Source organism: Vanessa atalanta, chromosome 26 (assembly GCF_905147765.1).
Source record: "Vanessa atalanta chromosome 26, ilVanAtal1.2, whole genome shotgun sequence".
In the NCBI taxonomy this organism is placed as follows: Eukaryota; Metazoa; Arthropoda; class Insecta; order Lepidoptera; family Nymphalidae; genus Vanessa; species Vanessa atalanta.
The window spans coordinates 7,893,754-7,920,885 of NC_061896.1; the positions used below are offsets into that span (position 1 = coordinate 7,893,754).

At 34.3% G+C, this 27,132-nt stretch overlaps 5 protein-coding genes across 11 annotated transcripts in view; 3 read left to right on the forward strand and 2 right to left on the reverse strand.

Annotated features, from left to right (window-relative positions):
* The first annotated feature begins 208 nt into the window (after nucleotides 1–208).
* LOC125073977 (dynamin-like 120 kDa protein, mitochondrial) lies at nucleotides 209–10,090 on the forward strand. Of its 2 annotated transcripts, none has more exons than XM_047685120.1 (20): nucleotides 209–500; nucleotides 929–1,148; nucleotides 1,379–1,514; nucleotides 1,907–2,047; nucleotides 2,653–2,742; nucleotides 3,146–3,297; nucleotides 3,937–4,118; nucleotides 4,253–4,363; nucleotides 4,435–4,564; nucleotides 4,644–4,742; nucleotides 5,307–5,438; nucleotides 5,662–5,807; nucleotides 5,886–6,241; nucleotides 7,067–7,423; nucleotides 7,492–7,616; nucleotides 7,990–8,078; nucleotides 8,384–8,465; nucleotides 8,731–8,865; nucleotides 9,048–9,117; nucleotides 9,932–10,090. In XM_047685120.1, exons 1-20 carry the CDS (start codon nucleotides 472–474, stop codon nucleotides 9,994–9,996), a joined length of 2,847 nt encoding a protein of 948 aa, XP_047541076.1. In that variant the 5' UTR covers nucleotides 209–471; the 3' UTR covers nucleotides 9,997–10,090. The 2 variants fall into 2 exon arrangements, with proteins under 2 accessions (XP_047541076.1, XP_047541077.1); XM_047685121.1 differs by having other exon boundaries at nucleotides 1,934–2,047.
* Nucleotides 10,091–10,564: 474 nt separating this feature from the next.
* Nucleotides 10,565–14,756, reverse strand: LOC125073975. Of its 3 annotated transcripts, XM_047685110.1 has the most exons (3): nucleotides 14,708–14,756; nucleotides 14,586–14,618; nucleotides 10,565–14,059 (listed from the first exon to the last, which is right to left on the reverse strand). In XM_047685110.1, the coding sequence occupies exon 3, from the start codon at nucleotides 14,057–14,059 to the stop codon at nucleotides 10,565–10,567; it is 3,495 nt and encodes a 1,164-aa protein (XP_047541066.1). In that variant the 5' UTR covers nucleotides 14,586–14,618; nucleotides 14,708–14,756. The 3 variants fall into 3 exon arrangements, with proteins under 3 accessions (XP_047541066.1, XP_047541065.1, XP_047541067.1); XM_047685109.1 differs by lacking the exon at nucleotides 14,708–14,756 and having other exon boundaries at nucleotides 14,586–14,663; XM_047685111.1 differs by lacking the exons at nucleotides 14,586–14,618; nucleotides 14,708–14,756 and adding an exon at nucleotides 14,288–14,345.
* A 361-nt stretch (nucleotides 14,757–15,117) lies between these two features.
* On the forward strand, nucleotides 15,118–16,993 carry LOC125073972 (zinc finger protein 26-like). The gene is made up of 2 exons (XM_047685106.1): nucleotides 15,118–15,419; nucleotides 15,692–16,993. The coding sequence occupies exons 1-2, from the start codon at nucleotides 15,225–15,227 to the stop codon at nucleotides 16,907–16,909; spliced, it is 1,413 nt and encodes a 470-aa protein (XP_047541062.1). The 5' UTR covers nucleotides 15,118–15,224; the 3' UTR covers nucleotides 16,910–16,993.
* A 76-nt stretch (nucleotides 16,994–17,069) lies between these two features.
* LOC125073969 (zinc finger protein 846-like) lies at nucleotides 17,070–19,192 on the reverse strand. Its single transcript, XM_047685101.1, has 2 exons — nucleotides 18,840–19,192; nucleotides 17,070–18,757 (listed from the first exon to the last, which is right to left on the reverse strand). The coding sequence occupies exons 1-2, from the start codon at nucleotides 19,029–19,031 to the stop codon at nucleotides 17,552–17,554; spliced, it is 1,398 nt and encodes a 465-aa protein (XP_047541057.1). The 5' UTR covers nucleotides 19,032–19,192; the 3' UTR covers nucleotides 17,070–17,551.
* A 1,557-nt stretch (nucleotides 19,193–20,749) lies between these two features.
* LOC125074071 (rho guanine nucleotide exchange factor 11) overlaps nucleotides 20,750–27,132 on the forward strand; it is a 162,953-nt gene continuing 156,570 nt past the window's right edge. For all 4 annotated transcript variants that reach the window (XM_047685299.1, XM_047685301.1, XM_047685300.1 and 1 more), the window contains exon 1: nucleotides 20,750–21,017. The gene's annotated coding sequence lies outside the window, so the exon portion shown is untranslated. The remainder of the gene's footprint in view (nucleotides 21,018–27,132) is intronic.

The following is a 27,132-nucleotide window of genomic DNA, read 5'->3' on the forward strand; positions in this document are numbered from 1 at the left end:
GTTGCCACTTTTAATATTATTCTTAAGTGGGTATACGAGTACATAAAATAAAAAAGTAATTTTTGTAATATAAACTCCTCAAATTAGTAATAAATAGTATTTTATATATTTATTAAATTTTTATTTTTTTTAATTATCTAAATATAGGAGTTGTCAATTGATGACTAATAACTACAGAGTAAAATGAAACGTCAAAGAAAATGAAAATTGCCCTTGCGATCAGTCAGTAATTTGTCAAATTTTCAAAATATGAAGTGATCTATAATGATTTACATGTTGATTGTGTAATATATTTACCCTAATTGTTTATGCTTTAGTAAAAAGTGATTGATTATTATACATTGATTATTCATAAATAAACCGGCATAGGTTATGAACTTGTTGGGGTTAATAGATTAACCTTCGTTATTATGTTTTAAAACATATCGATATTCTGTAACCCTAAATATTATTTAAAAAGTGATCAACACCATGTCGAGAATATTGAATCATCGTGTGAGGTAATAATAGCTAATTAACATGTTAAAATAGAAACAATAAACATTTAAAACTCAAGTCACTATTTGCTAAATCAAATTCCGTTAACGATTTATAATATCTTCAATATATGTACTAAACGTTAAAGAAATAACATCGTATTCAATTTTTCCCATATAAATTTAATGTTGATTATTTCGACAATGGTGCATTTTTGCGAAATAGGAGTGGTATTGTTGTGATTAAGCAACAAATCCTTACCATATACGACACTGTTTCCCTAAAAATTCCTTATAATATTTGTTTGAACTGTTAAGCCTAAGATATAATTATCTCCTCATCAACTCGGCGCTATTCCGCCAAATACTGCATCATTACTTAAGATCTACTATATCATGTTTTATAAACGACAGCTCCTTCGGTACTAATGATTAAGCCACTTAAATTGCAGGTCTTCTCTCAAAAAATCATCTTTCACATGTGTAGACAAAAGAGCTGTTGCCTTCTCTATATATACTGGACGCAGCCTACTTCTCCACAAACCAATAGATCCCAGTCACATTCCAAGAAGAAAATATGGAATGTTGGTTGCAAGGGCTGTACGGGGCATGCTTAAGATTAGATACTTATTACTTGGTGGTGCTGTAGGAGGAGGCATGACTTTAAATAAGGTATCATTAAATTCTTTAATATTACTCATATAAAAAAATTAAATTTCATATATAAGTACTGAAAGTTTTAATTGAAAAGTGAATCTTATGTAACATTATTTCATTGATGAGAAAAAAAACTACATAATACAATAAATGCAATTACATTATGTTAAAATTGATGTTTTTATAAATCTTAATATTTACATGTGATCATTTAAGTGTTTAATTGATTATATTTAAATTTTCAGAAATATGTTGAATGGAAAGATGGTCTGCCAGATATGGGGTGGCTAAATGAGATACTACCCGACAATGATCAATGGGATAAATTCACTACGACACTCATTAATGCGAAAGAAAAGATTGGTGACCAATTACAGATAGGTATGTACTTTAAACATATTCTGGGATCACATGCAGATCAATTACTCATGCACTCCATTTTCCTATTCTCGGTATTTATAGTTATTTTAGTTTGAATATAAAATTATGGAAAAGTTGTGTTCATTCTTTCTAAACCAAAATATTACTAAAATATATTTATAACACAGTTTGTTCATTGACATGATATTCTTGTATATGTCTAGTACTAGTGTGTAAAGCTCATTAGCAATACATATCTCATTAGAGTTGAAAAGTTTATTAGTTTCAAATATTTTTCTTATTATAATAATACATAGTCAGTGATGTCCACCGGTTCAGATCATGAGAGAGCAGAGCTTAAAGTCAGTGTTTAAGTAAGCTGGTTGCTAGCATGACCGAGTGTGTACCACTAGGTCCACTGACGCTGTCGCTGACCTCAGATCCTCGTCTGCGCGAGGCGGGGCTGGCGCGCGCAGCCGAGCTGCGGGGCTGGCTCGCGCAACGCTACGAGGATGCTGTTGCGGCAGCCGCTACTAACAACGCCAGTCAAATTGGTGAGTCTGCCATTCATATGGAGTAGACGGGTTCCTAGCAACTATATAATGCATCAGAGTAAGTATAAGTGTTCATGAGAAAAGATCACTTCTTTTACTGATTGCATTTTGACCAGGTAGGTTAAAATTTTATGAATATCTTTATATTGTTAATCAAAACTATGTAACATTTATTGTAAATGAGTGAAGGTATAAAAGAGTTTAAATATTGGTTTAAATAGTACACAAATCCATTCATCATTAACATCATTCATATTTCATTTATTTTGTAAATTTGAAAGTGCTTCATACAAAATTACATTTTCATAAAAAAATGTGTATCCCTGTAACTGTTACATTGTTTGTAATAAAGCTCCCTATCTAACTTAATATCCTTTAGTAATTCCCGATTCGAACCAAGAAGTAATAATGTGTCAGAAATTCAAATTCAGTGCAATATGCTGTGTCTAATATGTTTCCTCAACAAAAAATAAATATTTTTTTAGAATTTTAAAATAATCTTTTACAGAATATAGTAAACCATAATTCAAGATCATAAGTTCAATATAATTATGTTTTAGAAACATTGCTCCTCAAAATTAATTTAGTAAATTCTCTATTCACAGAACCAGCACCAAAGATTGTGAACAACTTACAGAGTAAACCGGCACCAGGTCAATCCAGCAATTCTTCCGCCGAGGAAGCTGCTGCATATGGTATGCACAACTCGTTTAACATATCAGATCATAAAATTGAAGTGCATATAGTCAATTCTAACAGCAGGAGGAGTAAAGATGAAATGTCGTGACCTTGAATTAAAATTACATTATTAGTCAAGATTTAAAAGAAACTGAGTTAATCATTATGAATTTATGATATAAAGGTGGTTAATTTTAAACAAGGATTTTTATTTTGCATAATTTAGTAGAACTATTATCAAATTGCATGGATTATGCAAAACTAAGTATTTCTTATCTTTACTCTTTCTGCGATTGGAATGTACTATAGTTATGTATGTACACAACTCTTATAATTTATTTTTAATTAAAAATAATTAATTTCAAACAACAAATCTATCATTCAACACCACAAATCATTTAACGAAATCTCCCGAAACAGAGAAAAGAGTGCACGCCTTACAACAGGAAGTACTTACGCTGCAAGCTCGCTATCAGCGGGAGCTTCAGAGACTGGAACAAGAGAATAGGGAGTTGAGGCAGCAGAACATGTTGCTCAGGCAGGGCAGGCAACCACCAGCCAAGAAGATGAAGGTTAGTTATCCGCTTACCTCCGTATCATACAACCATTATTTTTCAATTTTACTATATTGATATCCAAATATGTGTCTTAAGCAGTTCTTTAGTTAACAGAAACGATTTTTTTTAATTCATTATATTAGTCAAGATTAAAGTAGGTATTTATATAGGTAGTAACACAGAGCACCCTTTAAAATATCAAGCAAACATCAACTTTTATTTTTACATAATCTAACCTTTATGTAACATTGTCTAACCTTTTATGTTTGATTCCATCTATCTATTAAATTGACTTTTCTTTAAACAGTAAATTGCTGTACAATGTCAAACTTTCTCAATCGTTGTTGCAGATTTAGGTTTTTAATGTATTTTCAAGAAGACCCGAACACAGTTAGCCTTTTTTTAACGGCCCCTATGATATATTTGGCTTAAACATAATATTATGTTGTACCATATGCATATCTTTTTGTAATTCACATCAATTCATATTTGTGACAACTACAATAAGTAAATAATAAAAAATAAAAAGTGAGTAGTGGCTGTATGTAAGCCATTAAACGGAAATCATTTAATAGCAGTTTAGTTTGATACTCCTCTACATACCCTCTACATATCCAAAGAGGCATAATGTCTATGTTGAACGGTACGTTACAGCGCTCGCTCATCGATATGTACTCTGCCGTGTTGGACGAGCTGGCGGGCTGGGAAGCCGGCGAGGCAGGCAGACTGCCCCGAGTCGTGGTAGTGGGAGACCAGTCCGCAGGGAAGACCTCCGTGCTAGAGATGATCGCCCAGGCTAGGATATTCCCCCGGGGCGCCGGAGAGATGTGCACCAGGTGCGTACCAAAGATAGGGGACTGTAGAACTTCGGCTACCAAGTCATTGCCATTCGATGTATCTTTTGTCACCTCGTCTATTTTAAATTATTTAGTTGCTACAACTTTGAAGCAAAGTATTGTTTCTTTTTCAGAGCACCGGTGAAAGTGACATTGTCGGAGGGCCCATACCACGTGGCACAGTTCAGAGACTCCTCCCGGGAATTCGATCTCAACAAGGAGTCGGACCTCGCAGATCTTCGCAAGTGAGTTCGGTATTCACATACGTAGATTGCACATCCGTAATGTTCCCGTGTAACGGCCGCGCGGCCCGCAGGGAGGTGGAGCTGCGCATGCGCAACAGCGTGCGCGGCGGCCGCACGGTGTCCACTGACGTCATCGCCATGTCGGTGCGCGGGCCCGGCCTGCCGCGCATGGTGCTCGTGGACCTGCCCGGCGTCATCTCCGTGAGTACCGCGGGTGCGCTCCGACGCCCCCCCCCCCCCCCCACCGGGCCCCACTCACTCGCGTGCTCTCCGCTCACAGACGCAGACGGTGGACATGGCGGCCGACACGCGAGACGCCATCAAGCAGATGACCAAGCAGTACATGGACAACCCCAATGCCATCATTCTGTGTATACAGGTCTGTAATATTCTTCCTAATTATAATCGTTTGTAATCATTTACACAATACTTTACTGAGTCTTCTATAAGCTTCTCAAATGCCTCTTTCGTTGTGATTTCTCTTAAATATAAAATAAATAGTATTTCAGTTGCTCTTGCATGTACTACATCATCATATAAAAAGTACAGAAAATTATCTGAAATCAATTCTTGTGGAATGCCAATATAATGGATATGTATTTATTTGTTTATAAGATATTTCTTCTTTTATCAATATCAATTTATGGTCAAGCTAATCAGCCATAGTATACATAGCATTTTTAAGGTTGGGAGTCTTTAGTAAGCATAATAAATACTCGTGTCAGAGGGACCAACTCTTCCATAACATAGAGCGTTATATAAAATCAACAAAAGAATAAATAACTTTTAAGATAATTGAAATGAATGATGAATTCAAATCGACATCCGTCTTCAAAAGGCTAAACTCCTAATTAAAAACACATTTACATACAAAATAAACTTTTCTTACATTAGACTAATGTTCCACAAGAGTTCTAATTGTATATCACTAAATGATTTTCAGGACGGCTCAGTGGATGCGGAACGAAGCAACGTGACGGACTTAGTGGCATCCTGCGACCCCCAGGGCAAGCGAACGATATTTGTGCTCACTAAAGTGGACCTCGCCGAGGAAAACCTCGCCAACCCCAACCGGGTGAGTGTTTTTAAATTTGAAACGTGTCCCCATATTGGCAATTGGGACTCTTGACAGTAGGACGGTTACTGATTTTAATATCTTTCTAGGATTGTTTAATTTGTTTCATTTTCTGTTGATTGTCAATTTTATGTAGTCATTTTATTCTAATTTGATCTGTGTAAGAATGCCGATAATAATGTAACTCTGAACTATCCTGAAATAATGATATTTTGTTATATAGATCCGTCGTATCTTGGAGGGGAAACTGTTCCCGATGAAGGCGCTCGGCTACTACGCCGTGGTCACCGGCCGCAGCCGCAAGGACGACTCCATCCAGAGCATCCGAGAGTACGAGGAGAGGTTCTTCAGCTCGTCCAAACTCTTCAAGTTAGTATCCACCGTTCACGGCGTAGCCCACGTCGATCCGCATCGGGACAATAAAACAACCCCCTCCCCCCTCGGCAGGACCGGCATGGTGGCGGCGGCGCAGGTCACGACGCGCAACCTGGCGCTGGGCGTGGCGGACTGCTTCTGGCGCATGGTGCGCGACTCGGTGGAGCAGCAGGCGGACGCCTTCAAGGCCATGCGCTTCAACCTGGAGACGGAGTGGAAGAACACGTTCCCGCGCACGCGCGAGCTGGACCGCGACGAGCTGTTCGAGCGCGCGCGCGCCGAGCTGCTGGACCAGTCGGCCGAGCTGTCGGCCGTGGCCGCGCCCGCCTGGGAGCTGCGCCTGCAGGCCGCGCTGTGGGCCTCCGCCGCCGACCACGTGTTCGCCGACATCTACCTGCCCGCCGCGGCGCACGCGCACGGCGACATGGGTGAGTGCCCGCCGCCGCAGCCGACGCACATCCCCCCCCATCCGACCGATCCTTCTAATGACGCTCCTCCCCCTAGCGGTGCCGGTCCCCCGCCACGTGAAGTACCGGCACGAGGCCGGCTCCGGCTCGACCACGATATGGCTTGATCCTTACGATTTCGATTTTAGTAAGAGTTTAAACGATACGGTAATAGTGGTAGTCATTTCGTAATTTGCGTACGAGATAAGTATTATTATAGTTTCGGTATTCTCATTGTAGTGAGGCCGTTGCCGTCGATTAGATAACTAAGACTCACACGTAGCATACATTAGGATTAGTTCGGATGTATTCTTTTCATCTTACCAGATAAACATTGTTCTTTATTGGCTTTTTAACAGCACATGCAAAATTGACAACGTGGCTTTGACCTAATAATATATTTTTAATTCCTTCTTACTACCTCATTGCTGGTAAGAGACCTATACATCCGCTGCCCCCGTACTGTACCGCTGTCGTTTTCCTCGAGGCATTCAACAAAATTCAGATTAAAGATTAAGTCCTCGGCCTTGAGCCCGAAGGCGTCTTTTCTGCCGAGCGGTTTGCCATCGTCATTTTCCAAAAACATATGCAGCTATCCACGTGAAACCTTTATAATAAATACTCAAAACGATGGATTTTACGTCGTCGCTACCACTACTTTAATCCGTCAAAACACGAGTCACCCGGTGATCTCAGTAGAACTTTCATCCCCATTTAATCACACACAGTAGTATCATTCGCACTATACCAATTGGCAAATATCAAAACGTACGAAAGCTCCGTAAGTAACCCGCTCCCCTCTCGCAGACAAGTTCAACACGTCGGTGGACATAAAGCTGCGCGAGTGGGCCGAGGGCTCGCTGTCGGCGCAGGCCGTGAGCGCGGGGCGCGAGGCGCTGCGCGAGGAGTTCGAGGCGCTGCTGGCGCGCGCCGGCGACTCGGACGCCGCCTACGAGGCCGTCAAGCGCGCCGCCGTCGACGAGGCGCTGGCGCGCCACCAGTGGGAGGAGCGCGCGCTCGACGTGCTGCGCGTGCTGCAGCTGTCCGCGCTGCAGGACGCCTGCGTGCGCTCGCGCGCCGACTGGGACGCGGCCGTGGCGCTCATGGACGACGCGCTGCGCGCGCGCCTGCGCGCCGTCGACGCCGAGCTGCGCGCGCTCACCGGTGCGCCCCGCCCCGACCCCGCGCCCCGCCGCCCGCCGCGCCCCTCTCAACGTGCCCTCTGCCCGCAGGGCCCGGCTTCCGCGAGCGCTGGCTGCGCTGGGCGAGCGCCACGGAGGAGCAGCAGCGCCGCTCGCACGTGCGCCAGGAGCTGGAGCAGCTCGGGGCGGCGAGGCCCTCGCTCACGTACGATGAGGTGGGGCCGTTCGACGGGATGTTGCCGGTCGATTTTTATCGTTCCAAATTAAAGAAGGGAAAAATTGACTGTTAGTTCTTGTGTTTTAGACGAATGGTACCGATTGCTTGCCATTAAATGAAACCCAATGTTATGTCCCTTGTGTCCTTGATTACTGGCTCGTACGCTCGTTGTACTGGAGCAGAGAAAAATAAAGCATGGATATTTGGCCGTAGAGTAACTAAATTCACTCGCTCGAAGCTATACCATAAATAATACATAACAAAATATTTTTCCTCCTATTATAAAAAAGACAATTGTATTATAAAATAGCATATTTCAATGGCTAAAACATATCTGTATCTGTTGTATAAAATGTTGTAAACATTGCCAGGTGGTTGCGGTCAGAGACAACTTGAGACGACGTGGCATCGAAGTCGATAACGATTACATTCGGGAGACGTGGAAACCCGTCTACCTTAAGTATGCTCACAGATTATTTATAAAATTTTCATATATTTTTCTTTACAGTACTAATCTATTATACTGATACCTGCTAATCAGAACCCAAATTTTGGGATATTTAAATAGGATTAAAGGTTTCCTTCCTAAGGACCCTTTAAATTTAAATTATTGTAATATTTTATAAACGACACACTAAATAAGCCCGTGAGTGTTGTAAATTAATAAAAAAAAAAAACAATAAAAAAAAATCTATCTCAGTAGGTTGAACTGGGATTAAAGCACACCCATTATAGATTATAACAAAATATTTCTTTTGACTTCAGGAATTTCTTAACGCGCGCACAGGCTCGAGCTAGAGATTGTAAGAAAAGCTTCTACTTGTACAGTCAGCAAAACGGCGGAGAGGTAACTTATTACATATTATAATTAATATTACAACTTTAAATGAGATACACGTGTCGAAATGTCGATGTCGAAGTAGTAATATTGACCGATAAAAATCTTTTAAAATTGTCATGGACTTTAATATACCATCGTACGTAAACCCGACGGACGATGATATCTTATATATAAAGATTTCGCTTAGAAGTAGACAATCTTAATGTAAAAAAAAAAGAAAAGTATAAAGACGAAAGAGCGTCCCCGCTCCCCGCTCCCCGCCGGCCCGCAGAAGGAGTGCAGCGAGGTGGTGATGTTCTGGCGCGTGTGCGGCGCGCTGCGGGCGTCCGCCAACGCGCTGCGCCAGCAGATCTGCAACCGCGAGGCCGCGCGCCTCGACCGCGAGCTGCGCGAGGTGCTCGACGAGGTGAGTCGTCTGCCTTATCCTAGCGCTTCTTGAGCGCCCGTGTCGAAATTAAAAAGCTCATATAAAAAGAAAAACGTTTTTAATTCAACACTGTAACATGATGACCCAAAAGCCTTTATGAGCCTACTTGGATAAAGAATATTTTGATTTATTCATTGATAAATCTACTTCTACTATTAAAGATGGCAGCCGATCCAGATCTCAAGAAAAAACTTATATCCGGTAGAAGAGTAGAACTTGCAGAAGAATTAAGTGAGTAACATGTTCTATATACTATTTCACATTATAAAAAAATATAAAGAAATAAAAAAAAGTACAAAGTGTTAATAAATGGATGTATTCTATTTTTTAGTTTGATGTTACAATATTTATGATTGTCATTATAATTTACTATGCATTAAAATTTAGGTTAATTTTTATTAACTTAGCGAGAAGATTTAACCCACAATGATTTATGTTTATTAAATCCGACTTACCATAAATTAATTAGATCTCGACCTTTCCTCGAAGTTGTTCATTGTACACTTGTCTATTAATATCTTTCATCAAAGCAAGAACTACCAAAATAAAGCACCAAATACTATAGTCTATAGTATTTGGTGCTTTATTTTGGTACTATAGTATTTAGCGTACAGAAGTGAAATAGTTTAAAAAAAGAAAAGAATATAAAGTCAGTTTAAACAATTTACTAACAAACCAAATAGTTCTAACTTAGAATTTATCTTAACATAAATAAATCACCAAATCATACATTTTGAAGTAAATTACTTACTCAGTTAAGCTTACAAATCCGAATAAATCAAAAATAATACTTTTAACAAATTACAAGTCGCGCCAATATTGACCTTACTGTCCGCGCCCAAAAAGCAAACGTAATGACGGCTTGATACGGTTTCGCGCGCTTTTGTTTTATTTATTTTTATTTTATTCATTCCAGCCAGTTGTATAGTTAAAGGAATCTCCTAAATATATATAATATATATATATATATATATATATATATATATTTCCGTTTAGATTAAATTCGAGTTATCTGTAATAACGGCTGTTTTTTATTTTATTTCAGAACGCGTAAGACAAGTCCAAGAAAAGTTAGAGGAGTTCATAGAGGCTCTGAACAAGGAGAAATAGTGTAAATGTATATTATAGGTGATTGTTTGCTCGCTGCGATGTATTATTGTTAATATTATGTCTAACTAAGTTATATTTATAATAAAAGCTGCACAAAATATACTTTGTTTTACTGCAAATGAGAATATAATAAATAATATAATCGTTCAAATTTTTAATTTTGAAAATGTACATATTTATATAATTTGAGTATTGTAGAAAAGATGTTTTTTATTTTTTTCTGGTTTCACATATTTACAGTGCGATCCTTGTAACTGTACCACTTGTATGTTAAATACATTTTCTATAGAAAATAATAGTAAATGTTGCCAAGAGTTACCGAATATTTCAAATATAAAACTTAAAAAAAAGATGTTCATGTATTTATTATAAACACAATTACTATAAAAAGTGTGATCTTATAGAGCCTTCGCAATTGGAACTGAAACTCGTATATTTGATACGAGTATGTTTTAAATTCAAAACATATTTTACATAATACTGTTTTAATTTTTTAATCGTCCTTCCAAATAAAAACCAATACATTTCCTATATATCAAAATTTAATAAATAAAAAAAATTGTACATTTCATGCTTTGAAAATATCGTTATATAAGAAAAATTTAACCTCACTGTTCGATTCTTTCAGCACGTTTAAAATTTCACTTCGATGTGGTTCAGAAATACAGTATTTTTGATTCCTCTGGAATATATGTTCCGCTAAAAGTATCGCCTCATGTGAACCAACTTCTAAAATACCTTTGATTACAAATGTAACAAACAATTTCCTAGCATAGTTAAAATGAAAGTAATTGTCTAAATAATTTTCTAAAATATTTTTGTAAATGTCCAGCACAGATCGGAAGAATCTCGAGACCAACTCCTTTATCTCGTAACCAATGTATTTACCAAATACTTTACCCAAAATTTCAATAGCTTCGTAGCGTTTCGTTGAATCCGTTGTATTTATATCAAATTTATTCGTCTGTTTTATGCTTTTATAAAAGAGCATAGTTAAATGAATCTCGGCGTATCTTGTAAAGTTTTCTTCGATGGGTAAAATCTTATGTAACCTATTGAGTATTCTTTCAAATACCGCCATAGGGGAGACATGTTCCTCTAAAAATGCTTTAGTATATTTCAAGGAAAGTATGAATTCGTCCAAACATTCTAAAAGTAAATTTTTTTTGTCAATAGTTTTAAACGAAACTTCTAGTTCATCAAAAAATTTATCGCATACATTTTCAATTAAATATTTCTGTTCGTCCTCAGTTTTACAAAGCAACAAGTGTTTGGCTATAATTTGGAAATACAGAGATATTCTTGTATTGAGGTCGTAACTATTTACTAGTTTACTGACACTCAGGTCGTTATTAATAAATTCCGTTAGAATATTAGTAATTACTTTTCGATCTACTTCAGGAAGAAGATTTTCCAGACGACAAAGCGATGCCGTAGTCCTTTTCTTATCAATCTTGAAAAATAATTTATACACGAATACCCAGTAATCTTCCACTATATTTTTCGGAACGGATTTTGGTTTCTCTAACTTCTTTAATAAAGCAGATTTATCGGATGACATTTTTGTATTTTCAATTAAGGATTTCAAAGCCGTCCAAATGGATTCATCAATCGTAATCTTTTTGAGATATAATGAAAAACCAATATTAAGTGCAACTTTACGTCTTAAAGTACAAACACGAAGGAAATACTCAGCAGCAAATGCAGTATTAGATGATAACCTTAATAAAATTTTAGCCGTTCGTCTCCACTCCACAAGTTTCATTAGGTATCGTTCCTGATCTTTCGTTCTACAAATAAACATTTTATTTGCAATTGCTTTAGCTCCTATAATTTTCCAATCAATAGCATCGATATCCAAAGTTGGCTTAGTCTTATGTGCATTAGATTTAAATTCATTTAATATATTTGATTGTTTTTTATTATCAGTTTGAGCTTGAGCTAATAATTCTGAAATACGTCCGAATAATGACTGATTCGTCATTAAGGTGCATAATGGACGAACTAACCACGTTTTATGATCTTTTTGTAAAGCTTCCTCTAACATTAATCTGTGCTGTTCTGCTAAGCCACCAGATTCACTAAAGTACACACTTAAACATTGAAGGAATCTATCATGATTTGTGCGCTGTTTAGAGGCTAATACCGCTAAGCTCTTACCACCTTCGAGGGGTTTCACATCATGTCGCAAAGCATTTAAATACATAGCACCTGTAGGTTTAATTCTGAAGTTTTCATGGAAGAGTTCACGTCGCAACAATTTTGCGTCGTATAATCTACTCAGCAAATCAGGTTCGTCAGATGCTGCTTTGGCAAGTATAGGTATAGCATCAGGAAATTCCTCAATAGAAACCTTATATTCTCCCAGAATATCCAAAAAGGCAACAGGGCTTAAAGTCAAAAGTTGAAGTGGTAATCGTTTTGCAATTAGCGCTTTTTCTTGTACATTCAATTTGTATTCAGACAGAGTTGAGAAATACCGTAGAAAACCCGACAGCAAATGTTTTGAGATAGGAATATTATTTAATAAGTGTCTAATAATGACAGCATGGAGTCCTTCTCGGCAAATAAGTTCAGTAGATGAACCATCAAGTCCTAAATCTCGCCCAAACTCTAACAAATAGACCCAGGCTTGATCTTGTGCACACCACACACGTTCCCGTTTCACAAGAGATCTTATTACCGCTGCTCGCAGTGTGTTTGGTTCGTTTTTGTGTTTCTCTACTAAAAACTTAAGTAACTTTTCAACTTGTTCCGAAACACCACCACTTTTACTCACAAGAACCAACATAATGTTTAATCTCCCTTCGATAGTGCTTTCGCCTAATAACTTCTTGCTTAATTCTTGAAATGTTCCTTCGAAGCCTGTAAATCGGTAGCGATTGAATAATTTATCTAATTGAGACTTTTCCATGCTGACTATTTGACAAGAATAGCGGCTATATTTTCTTTTTTTTATACTCTTCGTAAAACGGCAACCGGTTAAAGCAGGTGCTAATTTCACAGGATCAAGTAGATAATAGTCTTCTTCGAGATTTAAAGGCGTCGGTAATGAATAAGGCCATTCGGCAACTTTAGCACCGAAATTTTTATCCACAAAAATTTGTTTTTTTAGAAGTGTTCGGTCTTTTGTATTCAAGCGCTTAAATAGTGGTTCTACTTTCTGGTAAGAAAACCAGTTCGCAAGATAATCGGCTCGAGCAAGTTGTAAAATAATTTCATTAGCTTCATCGCTGGACAAACAAGCAGCCAAAGTTTTGATATTAAGGAATGATGACGCATATAACTCGATTTTGGCTAAAACTCTACTTTTATAGTGTTTCATTATGAATTCGGTCGATGATGGGCCGAAAGGATCCAGCTTAGTTGTATTAAAATGTTTCTCAACAATGTCTAAAAATGAGTTTCCATCATATTTTAGTAAATATTTAACACATTTGAAGTAATTACATTCATCTTTTACATAACGCGCCAGCGCCGTGCGATTGTTCGGTAAAATCTTAAAATACAGCGTACAAGCAGAAGGACAGATCTCGAAGAGCAATTTCACTTGCACTGGCGTCAATTTGTCTATTATATTCGGTAATTCATCCAATATAAATTCGTTGGAACAATGCCAAAAAAACTTTATAGCTACACCAATATCAGACTTGTAATATTTGTAGAACTCCTGAGACCTTTCCGAGTGTTTTAAGTTTAATTGCAACCAGTGTTTCATTTTATTTACAGCAGGTTGGATCATTTCTGGATAAAGAACATTCTCCAAATATAAGGGACTTATTATGTCGCAATATTTCGGTTCAAGAAGCCAATGACATTTGAGTGATCTGCTCACAAATAGCATATCGTCATCTTTAAGGTTTTGTAAAATGTATTCAACATATTTATACTTGGAAGCGAGGTCAATTTTAAATATTCGGTCTATTGGTGATATTTCTGGTAGAGAGATGATCTCTTGGATAGAAACATTTTCGTCATACGCTTTAGTAACTAAAGAATTCAGATAGCGGTGCCGTTCACGTAAATTTGAACCTTTTAAGGTTACCGGTAAATATCCAGACATCTGAAAATATATTTTGAATAATATTACTATATACATTACAATGACGCAAGTATCCTAAAATAATTATGATTATCCCGACGTATAAAGTTATTTTTAACATTGAGAAATAGACAAAATACTATAGGTTGATGAAGTAGGTACCAATCATCTTTTTTAAATATAATTATAATAGGGCAACTATAAATACTCGTCAATGATTTACTTATTTTAAGCTGATTATCTCATTACCAATTTGAAGCGTCACTTCAAAGCTATCACAATATTATTTTTATAAGTCGCTCTTTTAAAATTATAAGATAATTTCAAACGTGTATTAAGCAAGTTCAATAAATCATCTTTATCACAAAACTATCGATATATAATCGACTTAACGACAACACTGTCATTAGAAATAATCATTACTCAATTGTGTCATTACTATAATAATATAATGACGTCATATAACCCTAGAATAAAACTTTACATTGGTACGCCACAATAAAAAAACAATAATCATAAATCATATAAAATACGAAACAAAACTTACCTCAGTACGGTATGATTTGATACTAAGTACTAACTGAAACAAGAAACAAGTGGTATGTTATAGTGTTGCACTGGTTGCTTGATGAATACAATAAATATACATTACTAAAGCAAGGAACTCACTTGTTGCAGTTAAAAATTGCCGTAATATTATATTCAATTATTTTTATATTTTGTACATCACTTCGGTCAAATTTTTAGAACTATCTGCAGTACCTAGAATTATATAAAAAAAATTATAGAGATATTATTTTTCGTTAGGATAGTAATAAACTAATAACATAGCTAAGCAAAGTATCACAACATGGGAAATAAAATTATTTTAATCGATTTATACAATATATTAAATGTTATAATCAATAACAATCGTGGGAATAATAATGTTAATAAGAGATAATAAGGTTTTAAATAGTTTATGCTTTTTACAAATACATTAGTACCGACACATATATTATAGAAAACAATTGTATTGCAAATTTTGTCACTGGTAAGTCGATGATATTTATGAAATTAGAGAAATGTCATTTTTTTACAAACCTAATTAAAAAATGACGTAGGTCCTAGATCTAGGAATTCATTTCTGTACGATGATTTACTAAAATTTTACTACTGTATCTATATCCTTGTAGTTTAATAAAACATGGAAAATACAGAAGTTGAAGACCAAATAACTTTATCAGCACTAAAATTCGTATGTGGTGATAATGAATACGTTTGTAGGTTATGTTTATCACCAACAAATAACAAATATGTAAACATAGAAGATACTGTGAAATTACAGACACGTTACTATGAAAATTCGATCTCGTATCAAAATATGCTTGGGAACTTAAACGTAAGTATTCTCTATACAAATGGTTGTCTCAGCACGAGTAAAACGATGCGAATAAATATGTGTAGGTAGTAAATGTTCCATTTACGAGCACAGAAAAGATTTTATATATTCTCCAAAAAGTTTTTTATCTTGTTCCACTACGCTTCTCCATGCGGGTTAATAGACATCAGACACATGCAGTTTTCCTTTAGATGTTTTTCATCATTCTCACTTAAATACCTATATTTTGTGTATACCATATAAGTTTATTTTAATATTAATAATTTTAATAGGTGCCAGAAGAACCTCTACTGCCTCAAATTCTTTGCAAGAGTTGTGCGAAGATAACTATTAATTGTTATTTATTCCAACAACTCCGTCAGTTCTCTATGGATAAATGGGTCAAAGTATTACAACTTCTGAAAAATTCACTTTCTCAATTGGATACACTCAAGACAGATACTCAAACTGCATTTTTAATTTTAAATAAAACTGATAATCTAGTATTCACAAATCATAAAAGTTATGAAGTTAAGCCAAAAAAGGTGGCTATTTTAAAAGAAATAATGAGGAGTTGCCGAAAGTACATCCAGGCCCAACAGAAATTAAAAGAATGCATCTGTAATGAATGTGGTGAAAAGTTTCCTACTCATTTTCTTTTAGTAAAACATATAAAGGCTCACAATAAAACGCATAATCCATGCAAGGAATGTACAAAATCTTTTTCTACACCAACACAATTACAAGAGCATATGGAAAGAGTGCATTATCCAAAGACTTTGCAATGTGATAAATGCTCCTACATGTCGAGCACACTCAAGATATTAAAATCACATGAAAATCATTACCACATTCCAGCTAAGTGTAAATTGTGTAACATAGAGTTTCTGTCAAGAAAAGCACTTCGAGCTCATCTAGACAATCACAATGCCAAAATATGTTCTCTGTGTGACAAAAAATTTCTGAACATACATAATTTCAAAATACATATTAATAGATGTGGTATAACAGGATATAGACCAGAGAGATATGTTTGTGATATTTGTAATAAATGTTATAGTAGCAAAAACGGACTGAGATCACATTTAAAGACTGACCATGGGTTTGGAAAAGTATTATCTTGTAGCTGGTGCAATAAGAAATTTGATGCCATCAGTAGATTGAAGGACCATATTGTCAAACATACAAAGGAGAGAAATTTTCATTGTAATCTATGTGGTGGTCAGTTTGTTACATACCCTGCTTTGGTATACCATATACGGTTACATACAGGAGAAAGACCATTTCCATGTGATTTATGTGATGAAAGTTTTCTTTCAGCATCTCGGAGAATGGAACATAAAAAACGAAAACATATTGGCCCCACAAAAGCTTGTACCCTTTGTCATATGAAATTCATAACTAGTCACCAACTACGCAAGCATTTCCAGAGACATTTTAACCCAAACAGCAAACTTTTTATCACAAAAGCAGATTTATTAGAATTACAAAAGGCTGGAAAACAATTGTAATTATAAGCTTACCATTCCATTTTACATTGTTCCTACATGATGTCTTTTTTTTAATTTAACAATGTTTGTATAGAATAATAAAGAAATGAAGTCTGAATCGAATTTTACTATTTTTATCTATAAAAAGAGAATAAGGTCATAAATATCTCATTCGAGGCAAAGCTAAAATTTTATGCTACTTATGGAGTTTAGTCGACCACATTGTTTTTCTGCTAATTCTGTGAATATAAATACGACAAAGTGGATAATCAAGTAGCCTTAGTTAGTAAGTTTTGAGAGTAATAATTCATTAAATAAAACAAAAATTATATATAAATACTTTACTAACTAAAAAATAAAAAAAAGAGTACACCCATGCAAATCTGGGATGATGTTTCTGTTGAGTAATTGCAAATGGTGTTTCTTAAAGATTTTATATTATTGTCATTGATTAAAAATTATATTTAATTTATTTATTAATATAATTTTATTAATTTTAATGCTTTTATAACCTATAATGAGCATAGCAGTCATCATAATCATAATTTTTACAATAACCTAAGTTTTTAATTGATTCAAATAACAGATACAATATTAGTAAACAATTTTATATCTTTAAATAGGCTACAGCTGGTTTGTTTGGTTAATGTAAATATATCACAGTTAGTTTTCAGTTTTAATAATAAACCTTCGCATGTTCTGTTCAACTGGTAGATTTGGAGGTATCATGTTTCTACCGTAGTACAATTTGCTGGTGGGGTCGTGATGTCTACTTATGTGTTGCTTCAAGAAATGTGTTGTGACAAATTTTCGTGAGCAAATTTCGCACATTAAAGTCGGTCCTACATGTTTAAACTTAATATGCTCAGCTCGAGCAGAAGCATTAACAAATCTTTCACTGCAAAATTTACAAGTATATGGCTTTTCACCAGTGTGTCGTCGGGTGTGATATAAAAGTGCTTCTTTTGAAACAAATCTACTATTACAAATGTCACATTTAAAATTCTTTTCACCTGTATGCTTTATCATGTGAACCTTTAGGTAACTGGGTGCGGTGAACTTCTTACCACATTCTTTACAAACATGAGGCTTGGCATTTCCATGCGCAAACCGATTGTGTACTCGGAGTCCTCCTGGGGTACTGTAGGCTTTTTCACATTTCTCACAACTATAGGTTTTCTCCATATTACTTCTTATTGGATGGGGGTCAATTAAATTGTTAAGGCATAACTTAACATGTTTTTCATAAAATTCTTTAGTTGTGTAGGTTTTTCCACACTTTGGGCAGGAACTTTTTGCTTTATGCTTTTCTTCGTGTATATGTAGTTTATCCAAGCCATGACATGGCTTACCACATTCCTTGCAAACATATATATTATGAAGCCTATCTTGATGGTCTCGTAAGCCTTCCTCGGTACTTCTATATTGTGGACACTCAGGACATTTATACTTATGGCTAAGACTCTCATGAGAGACCAAATCAATGTCACTCTCAAATGTTTCAATACACTTATCACAGGTCAAAGTTCCATGTATTGCTAAGTTGTGTGCCTTTATATCTACAAATGTATTAAAATATTCATCACAAACATGACATTCAAAAGGTAATTTGGATACTATTGGTTTTTGCTTCTTTTGAGGTTTATCCACAAGTAGAATTTTAGAATCTAAATCGTCTATCACAATATATAATGTCTTATTTGTATTGCTTGTATCGATATCAGTGTTGAAGTTATTTGAGAGATTTTCAAACACTCCATTCAGAATATGTGACGAATTCTGACATTTTTCTATAAAACGAGCCGATGAAAGCGCAATATTAACACAGTCAGTACAAACTGCTTCAACGCCGGCTATTTCATCACAAATCTGGAAATCATCATAATAGGAGTCTTACTTAGAAATATATTTATAAAGCATAAATTAACAATATATGGTAAGTTATACTTACATTATCATCAAAGAGTTTTATCAGAATTTCAGAGAGCGGTTGAAAAATACCACTAGATGGATATAAAGAGACTGCATCATCAAAACGAACATACTGCTCTTTAATAATCTTTAAACATAACCTGCAATGGCTGTACCGTTTCTCACTCAAAATGTTTGATACAATTGTATTTAAATTAATATCTTCCAGCATATTATATAAATTATTTTATGAAGGTGAAGACTAGAAGTAAATTTGATTAAAAATTCAAAATAGTTTTAATCAAAAAATACGCGGGCTTTCAAAACCTTTCGTTCAAGAATTCAATACATACGTGCAAATTAATTGAGCGCCATTTTATGTCAAACAAAATGATACTTGGAATTCTTTATCCAAATACCAGTAACGGTCATGGATAAGTTTTTTGTATAAATAAACTCAACTCACAAAAAATGGTTAAAAATAAACTTATTATACTTATTTATTAATTCGTAAATGATTATGCTATTAATTTTAATATTTTTTCATTGTCATATTTTTTTTGGTAGCCATACTCATTTGTGACTTGTCATATTTAAACTTATTGTTTTGACGTTTGTTAATACAATTTTTCCTTAAAAAATAGATTTTCCCAAACTTATTTTATAAAAACTGTGTATTTTCCTTTACCTATAATGAGCCACGAAATAATAAAAAACAAAATCAATTAGTACCTGACTAATAAATCTACCAAATATTGATTTCTTGATTTGTCTAAGTATGTGTAAGTAAAATATTAATAAATGATGATGATAATAAATAAAACATTTACCAAGATTTTTAATGCATACTTAGAGCTATTTTTATTTATTTTTACTGTATTTGCAAACAGCATAAAGATGATGCTCAAAATATATTTGATCATGAACTAAGTAATTTATCTAAAAAAATACAAGAAAATCATAACTCAGGTATAATATTAAATACAACAAATCAATATTTAATGTAAAAATATTTTATTATTAAAAAACATTATTCTATTAATTAATAAACAATTTTATTTTATGATATAAAATTTACCAATCCACACCAAGTAAACGTTTATTAGCCATCATTTTTCCAACAACTTTTCGTAAAACGTTACTGGCATCATCAAAAACTTGGTTGAAATCAAGTGGAAATTCTGGAGGTATATCTAAAATGATACATTTAAATTTTAATTATTATGCTTCGGTATTTTTTACGTAAAACAATAAAAAGTCAGAATAGTAACAAACATGAAATTAAAGTTGCTTTATTTTCTTCATCTGTGTCATCGGAGTAAATAACGCTAACACTCATCTGTTCAATAAAATAAATAAATAAATATTAGAAAACATACATGATAAACTATGATTAAATATTAACTTTTCTTACAATTATAAAAAATAAAATCAAAGCAATATTGCTATTTTTATATGCCATTTCGAAACACTATTAATAAAAATACAGAACAATAATACTCGTATATGGAGGTAAGACGGCTAAACAGTCCAAAACAAATGCGAATACTTTTCTGCCCTCAGACCACAGAGGAAACATACTGAAGAGAATTCATTATTACCTTTATAACAAAACTTAAATTGACTGCAAATTATAATAATATACGTCTAGATCACTATCATTTAACAGATTTTATGACATCTATCTTCAATTTACCAATCCTTATTTTTTTATTAGTAAATTGGGGACGAGCATTTAGTAAATGATAAAGGTATACATAATAAACATTGTGCACTTGTATAAGTCTTAAAACAAAAATAATCATAAAAGAAATAAATACAAAATTTTGCAACAGTATTGTAGTACAAAAAAGTATAGATGAAAAGGTCTGTGTACTGGCGTCATTATTTTGAGCAACTGCATGCATAAGAGCAGAAGCGTGTCTATGACATTCAGTCGAGAATTAACAATAAAGCAAAATGGCTGAAACTCGTTGGTCTGCGACAGACGTCCCGTGAAATATGTGTAATATTGAAGGGTCACTATTGTAAATAAACATTGAAGTGCAAGTGGCGTATTTCTTGTCGTGTCCCGTGATAGTGCATACTGTGTTTACCTGTGTGTTAAAATTGTGATAATACGAATATAAAGTAAAGTTTTTAAAAGTGTTTTTGTGTCTTGTTTTTACGGAGATCATCAACTTGCTGTCTGATTTGGATTTATGTTTACTTGGTTACGGTTAGTACTATACAAATATATAGTATATTTCTATTCTAAAAATTAACTTTCCGTTGGTATAGTTTCTGTGATGCGTGTAAATAATTTTAAAAGTTTTGACAGATTTTTTTGTCTCGTACTTTTTATGTTTTTATAGCGCGCGCGAGCGAGAAAGTAACAGTAGAGTATGTGGAGTTGTGTCACTCCCTACGTTAATGGAAAGTGTGTCGCGTATTATTGTTTTGGTGGTGACCTATTACGAAATAGTAGATTCATAGAGCGGTTGTCAGGTCGGAGGTCATTCAGAGGCAATTAGAGGCCGGTCCTCTAAGATTAAGTGTGACATAAGGCGCGTAGGCTGTCAGTCTAGCGCTCAGAAGTGACATCATTATCGCGTATTTTTAGGAAATATTAGATGTTTTTAACATTGTTTACACACAAAGACGACGTGACAGTGTCTGGCTGTCACCGGCGACGTCTCGTCCACGTTCACGTAGACTTTGACGCCCAAATAATATAATTTATTGTTATCAAAGGATGTAAGTAGATTAGGTCAATGTATGACTTGTTTGACAAAGAGCTAACTAGTAGACCAATAAGTTTCAATTGCATACTTTATTCGTTGGGAGTCAGATATGGACTTGTTATCTAAATAAATTCATATCAGTAAATAAATAAATAAACTTCAAGTAACCTAATGAGTACACAGATTATATTTAACAGCTATATACTAATTATTTAGCCAGAAATATCTGAATATCATGTTTACTGTTTTAATTATCTATTGTAGATATCAATAATATTACCATACAAATTAAACATAAATACAGAAAATTATAATTTATAATTAAAAAGTACTACTTTAATATTGAATACCACACATAAACATTTTAAACATAATTGTGCATAAAATAAAGAATATATTCCATTAATTTTTAAATATATCCAAGCAGATTTGGTATAGTTTGTGTAAATTATTAGTAAAATAAACCTATAATATCAGAAACATACTATCTTTTAATTACCCACATCTATAATAAATCAAATATAAGCAATATATAAGACATATAATGTGTTGGATGTATATGAGTATGTAGCTATGGTATTATATTTAATAAAGAAGACATATGTTAGTCAGTAAATAAATGGTAGGAATAGGTAGGTTTTTTTATATTAAGTATGAATAACTTGTTCATTAGTCTTAGTGCTAGCTTATAAACAGATTTAAAAGTCCTGATTTCTCTCTTATAAACCTCTTAGCTACCTGTACTTCTTTATTTAGCATATGGTTGCACTTGAATATCATATCTGATAGTAAGTATTGATATTGAGTAAAATGGAACATGCTCGCCTAGTAGATGCCTATTATTCATTTTTGCCTTGACATTCATTCAATATGTTATGTGACTAAAGAACTTTGTTTTTTCATGTTAAACTTGCACCTTTGTGGAAAGCGTTGAGTTATTTCAGAGCTAAAATGGTTTTGAGTTATTTTGTCTGAGGTTCATAGGCAGTTATAAAAGGCAGTCTATATATAATAGTTCATTAAAAATATGCAAATTAGATGTGCAAAAAGCAAATTATTCGTTACACAATCAACTTGCATAATAGAAAAAAATTCCCAATAATAACATTGTATTTCTACATAACTTAATCTACTAAATCTGTGTATGAAACTGTTATACAAATTACTATAATTTTAAACGATTCTCGTGATACATACTAATATGTATCTTATAATATTTGTATTATAGGTTATAATTGCTTGGTAAACTCTCTTGTTTTCATATGTGGTGTTATGCAAGTTTTTAAGTTGTTAAATGTTTATGTGCACTGAAACATTTGTAGTATTGTGACCTTGTATATAATAGTCTTTCTAACTATTATAAATAATAATTGATTTGTCCATAAATTATATATATGTGGTATATTTTATTCACATCTGTGGTTTTTATTGAACCAACTGCTTTCTGTAATTTCAATTATACCTACATCTTCTATTGAATTAGAACTTTTTTCTATTTTTTTTTAAATTAAAAAACAATTCCAGATGTCTATTTAAAATATTATCATAGTGTTTCAAGCATGATCAGTAATAACCATCTAAATATGCATAAATTTTAGTATATATTAATGACATATGGCAGTTATATGGTGTATTGACGTGAATATTATGTCTATTGCAAAAACCGAAACTTGAAACACTAATTGTATTTTAATCTATTAAGCTACTGTAACAACATAAATTCTGCCATGACTTGTCAATATTTCATCCTTAAGATGTATTCATTCTGTTTGTGTTAGCCTTTTTAAATCTATTAGCCATGAAATATAACCTTATGCATATCTTTTTGAATTGTATTACATGGAAAGACAATATAAATATTTATGATTATGATATTGACGTAAAGTGGTATAATTGCCCATTTAGCTGTTTCAAGAGAAACCTCTACTTCTGTAGTGTCCTTCACGCCTCATACACATTTATGCTTGTACATGTGTTTGGAGCACTGAATATTTCTATTTAAAAAAAATGTTAAATTTAATTGTAAAATTACCAAACTCTTTTGATTTTTGTATCATTTGATGTGCATTTCTTTACTATTCCAAAATCAAAATATTCTTTATTGATGTAGGCTCATAAAAGCACATCTGAATTGTCATGTTACAGTGTTGAATTAAATATAAAGCTACCAAAAAAGTGAAGTCTATCGTGAAGCAGTTCTTCAAGAAACTCAGTAGTTATCCTTTTTCATAATTCCAATTACAGAGTATGTCGATAAGTATGCATGTATTAATGCACTCTTCGGAAAAAAATAAATGTAATTAAATTTGGTTATGTTTGTCTCGTTATTTCTTTAATTGGGGGCAATGAAAGACTTCTCGAAGAAGTAAAAGGATAGATGATCAAAACTTTATAATCATAAATACTCTGCTCCTTTATGTGGGGTTGGTCAAATGTGAATTTGACTCGAATTAAAATTTGGCACACATTTACGACCTGTCAGACGCCAGTCAGGCGCCAGCTAGACATCAGCCAGACGCCAACATATCTTGAGAATGTATTGACTAAAGGGTTGGTTTCGTTCTAACAAACGAGTACGAACCACGCGGCTATCAACGTACCACAGTTATTTATCCATACGTAAATGGCCATTATAATCGTGGCTTATTGTAATAGAAATATCCATATTCTTGTACACTTGAAACTCTATCCCTTTAGGTTAAGGTTCCCGGTTTATTTGCGTATGTGTGTGTTACGTCGCGACGAGTGAAATCGGACACGTGTATGCTTAGTACCTTACGTCAGTGGCTTGCAATCTTTTTAGTCAGGGATTTTTTAAATTCATATGACTATAAAATAATGATAAAAAGTCAAAAGCCCGCTTCTAGCATTACATTTGTAGAGGAAATTGGTCCATTTTCTTTTAATAATAGGATTTTCTTTTTTGTAGAAATATTCTTTTTTTTATACATGATTTTGAATATATGTACTTAATTTTGTTGCGGAACAATTTTAGCGTCACCATAGAAATCACGGAGTGATAGTATTCCGCACACCACGGATTGAGAACAACTGCCCTAAGCGCTTATCGTTTTAATATTATATACTTGAGTTGAATGATTAAAGTACTGGATCCTAGGAATTATATTGAAAAGGGGTTGTTTTAAGCAGAAAGATAACCATGAAAAATTTGCTCTATCCCTTAAGTTTTAAGTTAAAATACTTACTAAATCAATAATATTATTCAATTGTAAATGTAATGTTAATAGGTAGGTTTTTATATTTCATATATTTTTTTACGAAAGACGAAAGGCTATGGAATCTTGTATGTAAAGATTTATTTGTCACTTGTTATGTATTACCACTTGATGTAGTATACAACATGTTTATAAATTCGTTTTGAAAAAGACTTGAAAGTAGTCATCTCTCTGTTGAAATACACGAAGAAAACAAATATGGACAACTAGTTGTCGCACACGGCTTCGCTTGCGTTTTAGGGTCGTCTTGTGTTATGCAGAAATAGCCTATAGCCCTTCCTTGGAGTTCAAGTTTGCTTCATAACAAAATACATTAAATTCAGTTGTTTGGCCGTGAAAAAGCAATAGACAGACAGACAATTTTGCATTTATAATATTAGTATAGATTATAATTTCAAATGTACATAATATGTACGTAATATTGATATTAGTAACAATGATAATCGGTGCGGCATAATGTTGTACACAGACACTGAACTAAATTAATTTGATAGGGCCAATAAAGAGACTTACATCCAGTTTCAAAAATGATAGTCAAACTTAAATTGACCAATTTGAGTTTATTCTGAATGGTCATTCGTCGAACGTATGATGACGCGATATGCGACCAATGACCATTCGCTATTTAGTTTGATTGGTAAATCTGTCTCCGCTCATTATTTCAGAAAGTAGCGGTTAGTTTCTTCAAATTACAAACATCCGAAAAGTCGCATTGCGCGGTTTAATTTACATGAATACTTTGTTATTTTACTTTTAAAGCGCAAATGTTGATAAATCTCAGTTCGAAGAGTTCAGGCTATTTAAACTATATCATTTTCTGCCTCGCACAACCACTCTGTGGAACCAGCTTTCGCCGGCGATTTTTCCGAACCGATACGACTTGGGAACCTTCAAGAAAAGAGCGTACTCTTTCCTGAAAGGCCGGCAACGCACCTGCAAGCCCCCCGGTGTTGCAGATGTCCATGGGCGGTGGTAGTCACTTTCCATCAGGTGAGCCTCCTGCTCGTTTGCCACCTTATGACATAAAAAAAAAAAAAAAAAAAAGATGTTGCTTAGTCCGTCCAAGATGATCAGTGTTATTAGTGAATATGAGCATGTAAAGCAGCGATTATACACTAGTGAAAGGATACAGTAAGAGCATGCTACGTAAGACCTGAGGCCGCGGTGGTGTGCGTCGAGACGAATGTAACATGACACCGCTAACATTGTGTGTTGGTGCTTAATAAGCGCTAATGGCCATTGGCCCTTTGTGCTCAGAACGTGTACGCACAGTTTTATGAGTTACTTTAATAAAATCAACCCCTTCAACGGAGCCAGTCATTGCATCTTCGTGATTTTGTTACGGAATAAGTATTACAGCCGAGACGAGATATCATTGGATAGGATAGATCTTAAATATTGTGATTAAAAATTTGGGTATAGTGAGTTTTCATTCATTTTTAATTCATATCGTGTTTTTCGCTAAAGTAAAACCTCGTAACCTTGAGCTTTATGTGTTGCATGAAATTCTTCCAAATGTTTGCCTATCCGGAGATGAAATTTATAAATTATGGAACATATTTGGAAAATGTGTAGTAGCCTAAATAACCTTTACACTTTGAGTAAGGGCATGGCCCTAACTTAAACAACCTGTGCGGAAACAGGTGGCAAGCGCTCACACGCACACCTGATATAAGAGATTGAGATATTTGTCAAAACTAAATATACGAAAAACTTCTAAAGAAAAATGTATAGTTATCATAACAATATATATCAATACTGCTGTATCTTATAGTATTATTGTAATTATTTATTTATTTTATATATATATTACGGTGGCTATTATAAGCATTGAATCAAGTAGGCTCTTAAAATGTAACTACAGCCACTTCTAAATGAATATTTAAAAAACAATAGATAATCTTTCAACTAAAATCAAAGAAAACTAAGCCCATGTTGCAGTAATATGACTTATATATTTTATTATTACTATTATAATGACCACTAAAATAATGAAGGGATACAATTTCGAATTCAGTAAACAGTAGTGATTGTTTCTCTAAACGGTAATGTACTACGCAAATGCAATGCAAAGCAATCGATTCATGATCCCGCAGTTAAATGTAATGTTCTGCCTTTGTAGTTGGCGCCATAAACGTTTAGAAACGCGTCAATTTACGGCTAAGACCAATTCGCTTTATGCTTTGGTTATTCCGCACGGCTGACGCTCACACCGCACTCTGTACATAACTGGTCAAACTTGCAACTTTTGCAATTGGAACGCGACGAATTCTTCATTATCCTATCGTAGTGGTGACAGTTCTGTCGGATTATTGTCTTTGGCTTGATTCCAATTTTAAAATTATTTATTATTTGTCTCGTCGCCTCTCGTTGT

Coding starts and splice junctions, on each gene's coding strand:
- LOC125073977 (XM_047685120.1), top strand. CDS start 472: ATGTCGAGAATATTGAATCATCGTGTGAG. Junction 1,149..1,378: donor GAGGCATGACTTTAAATAAG/GTATCATTAAAT, acceptor TTAAATTTTCAG/AAATATGTTGAATGGAAAGA. Junction 7,424..7,491: donor CGAGCTGCGCGCGCTCACCG/GTGCGCCCCGCC, acceptor CTCTGCCCGCAG/GGCCCGGCTTCCGCGAGCGC.
- LOC125073975 (XM_047685110.1), bottom strand. CDS start 14,059: ATGTCTGGATATTTACCGGTAACCTTAAAAGGTTCAAATTTACGTGAA.
- LOC125073972 (XM_047685106.1), top strand. CDS start 15,225: ATGGAAAATACAGAAGTTGAAGACCAAATAACTTTATCAGCACTAAAA. Junction 15,420..15,691: donor ATATGCTTGGGAACTTAAAC/GTAAGTATTCTC, acceptor TAATTTTAATAG/GTGCCAGAAGAACCTCTACT.
- LOC125073969 (XM_047685101.1), bottom strand. CDS start 19,031: ATGCTGGAAGATATTAATTTAAATACAATTGTATCAAACATTTTGAGT. Junction 18,758..18,839: donor TAAAACTCTTTGATGATAAT/GTAAGTATAACT, acceptor GATGATTTCCAG/ATTTGTGATGAAATAGCCGG.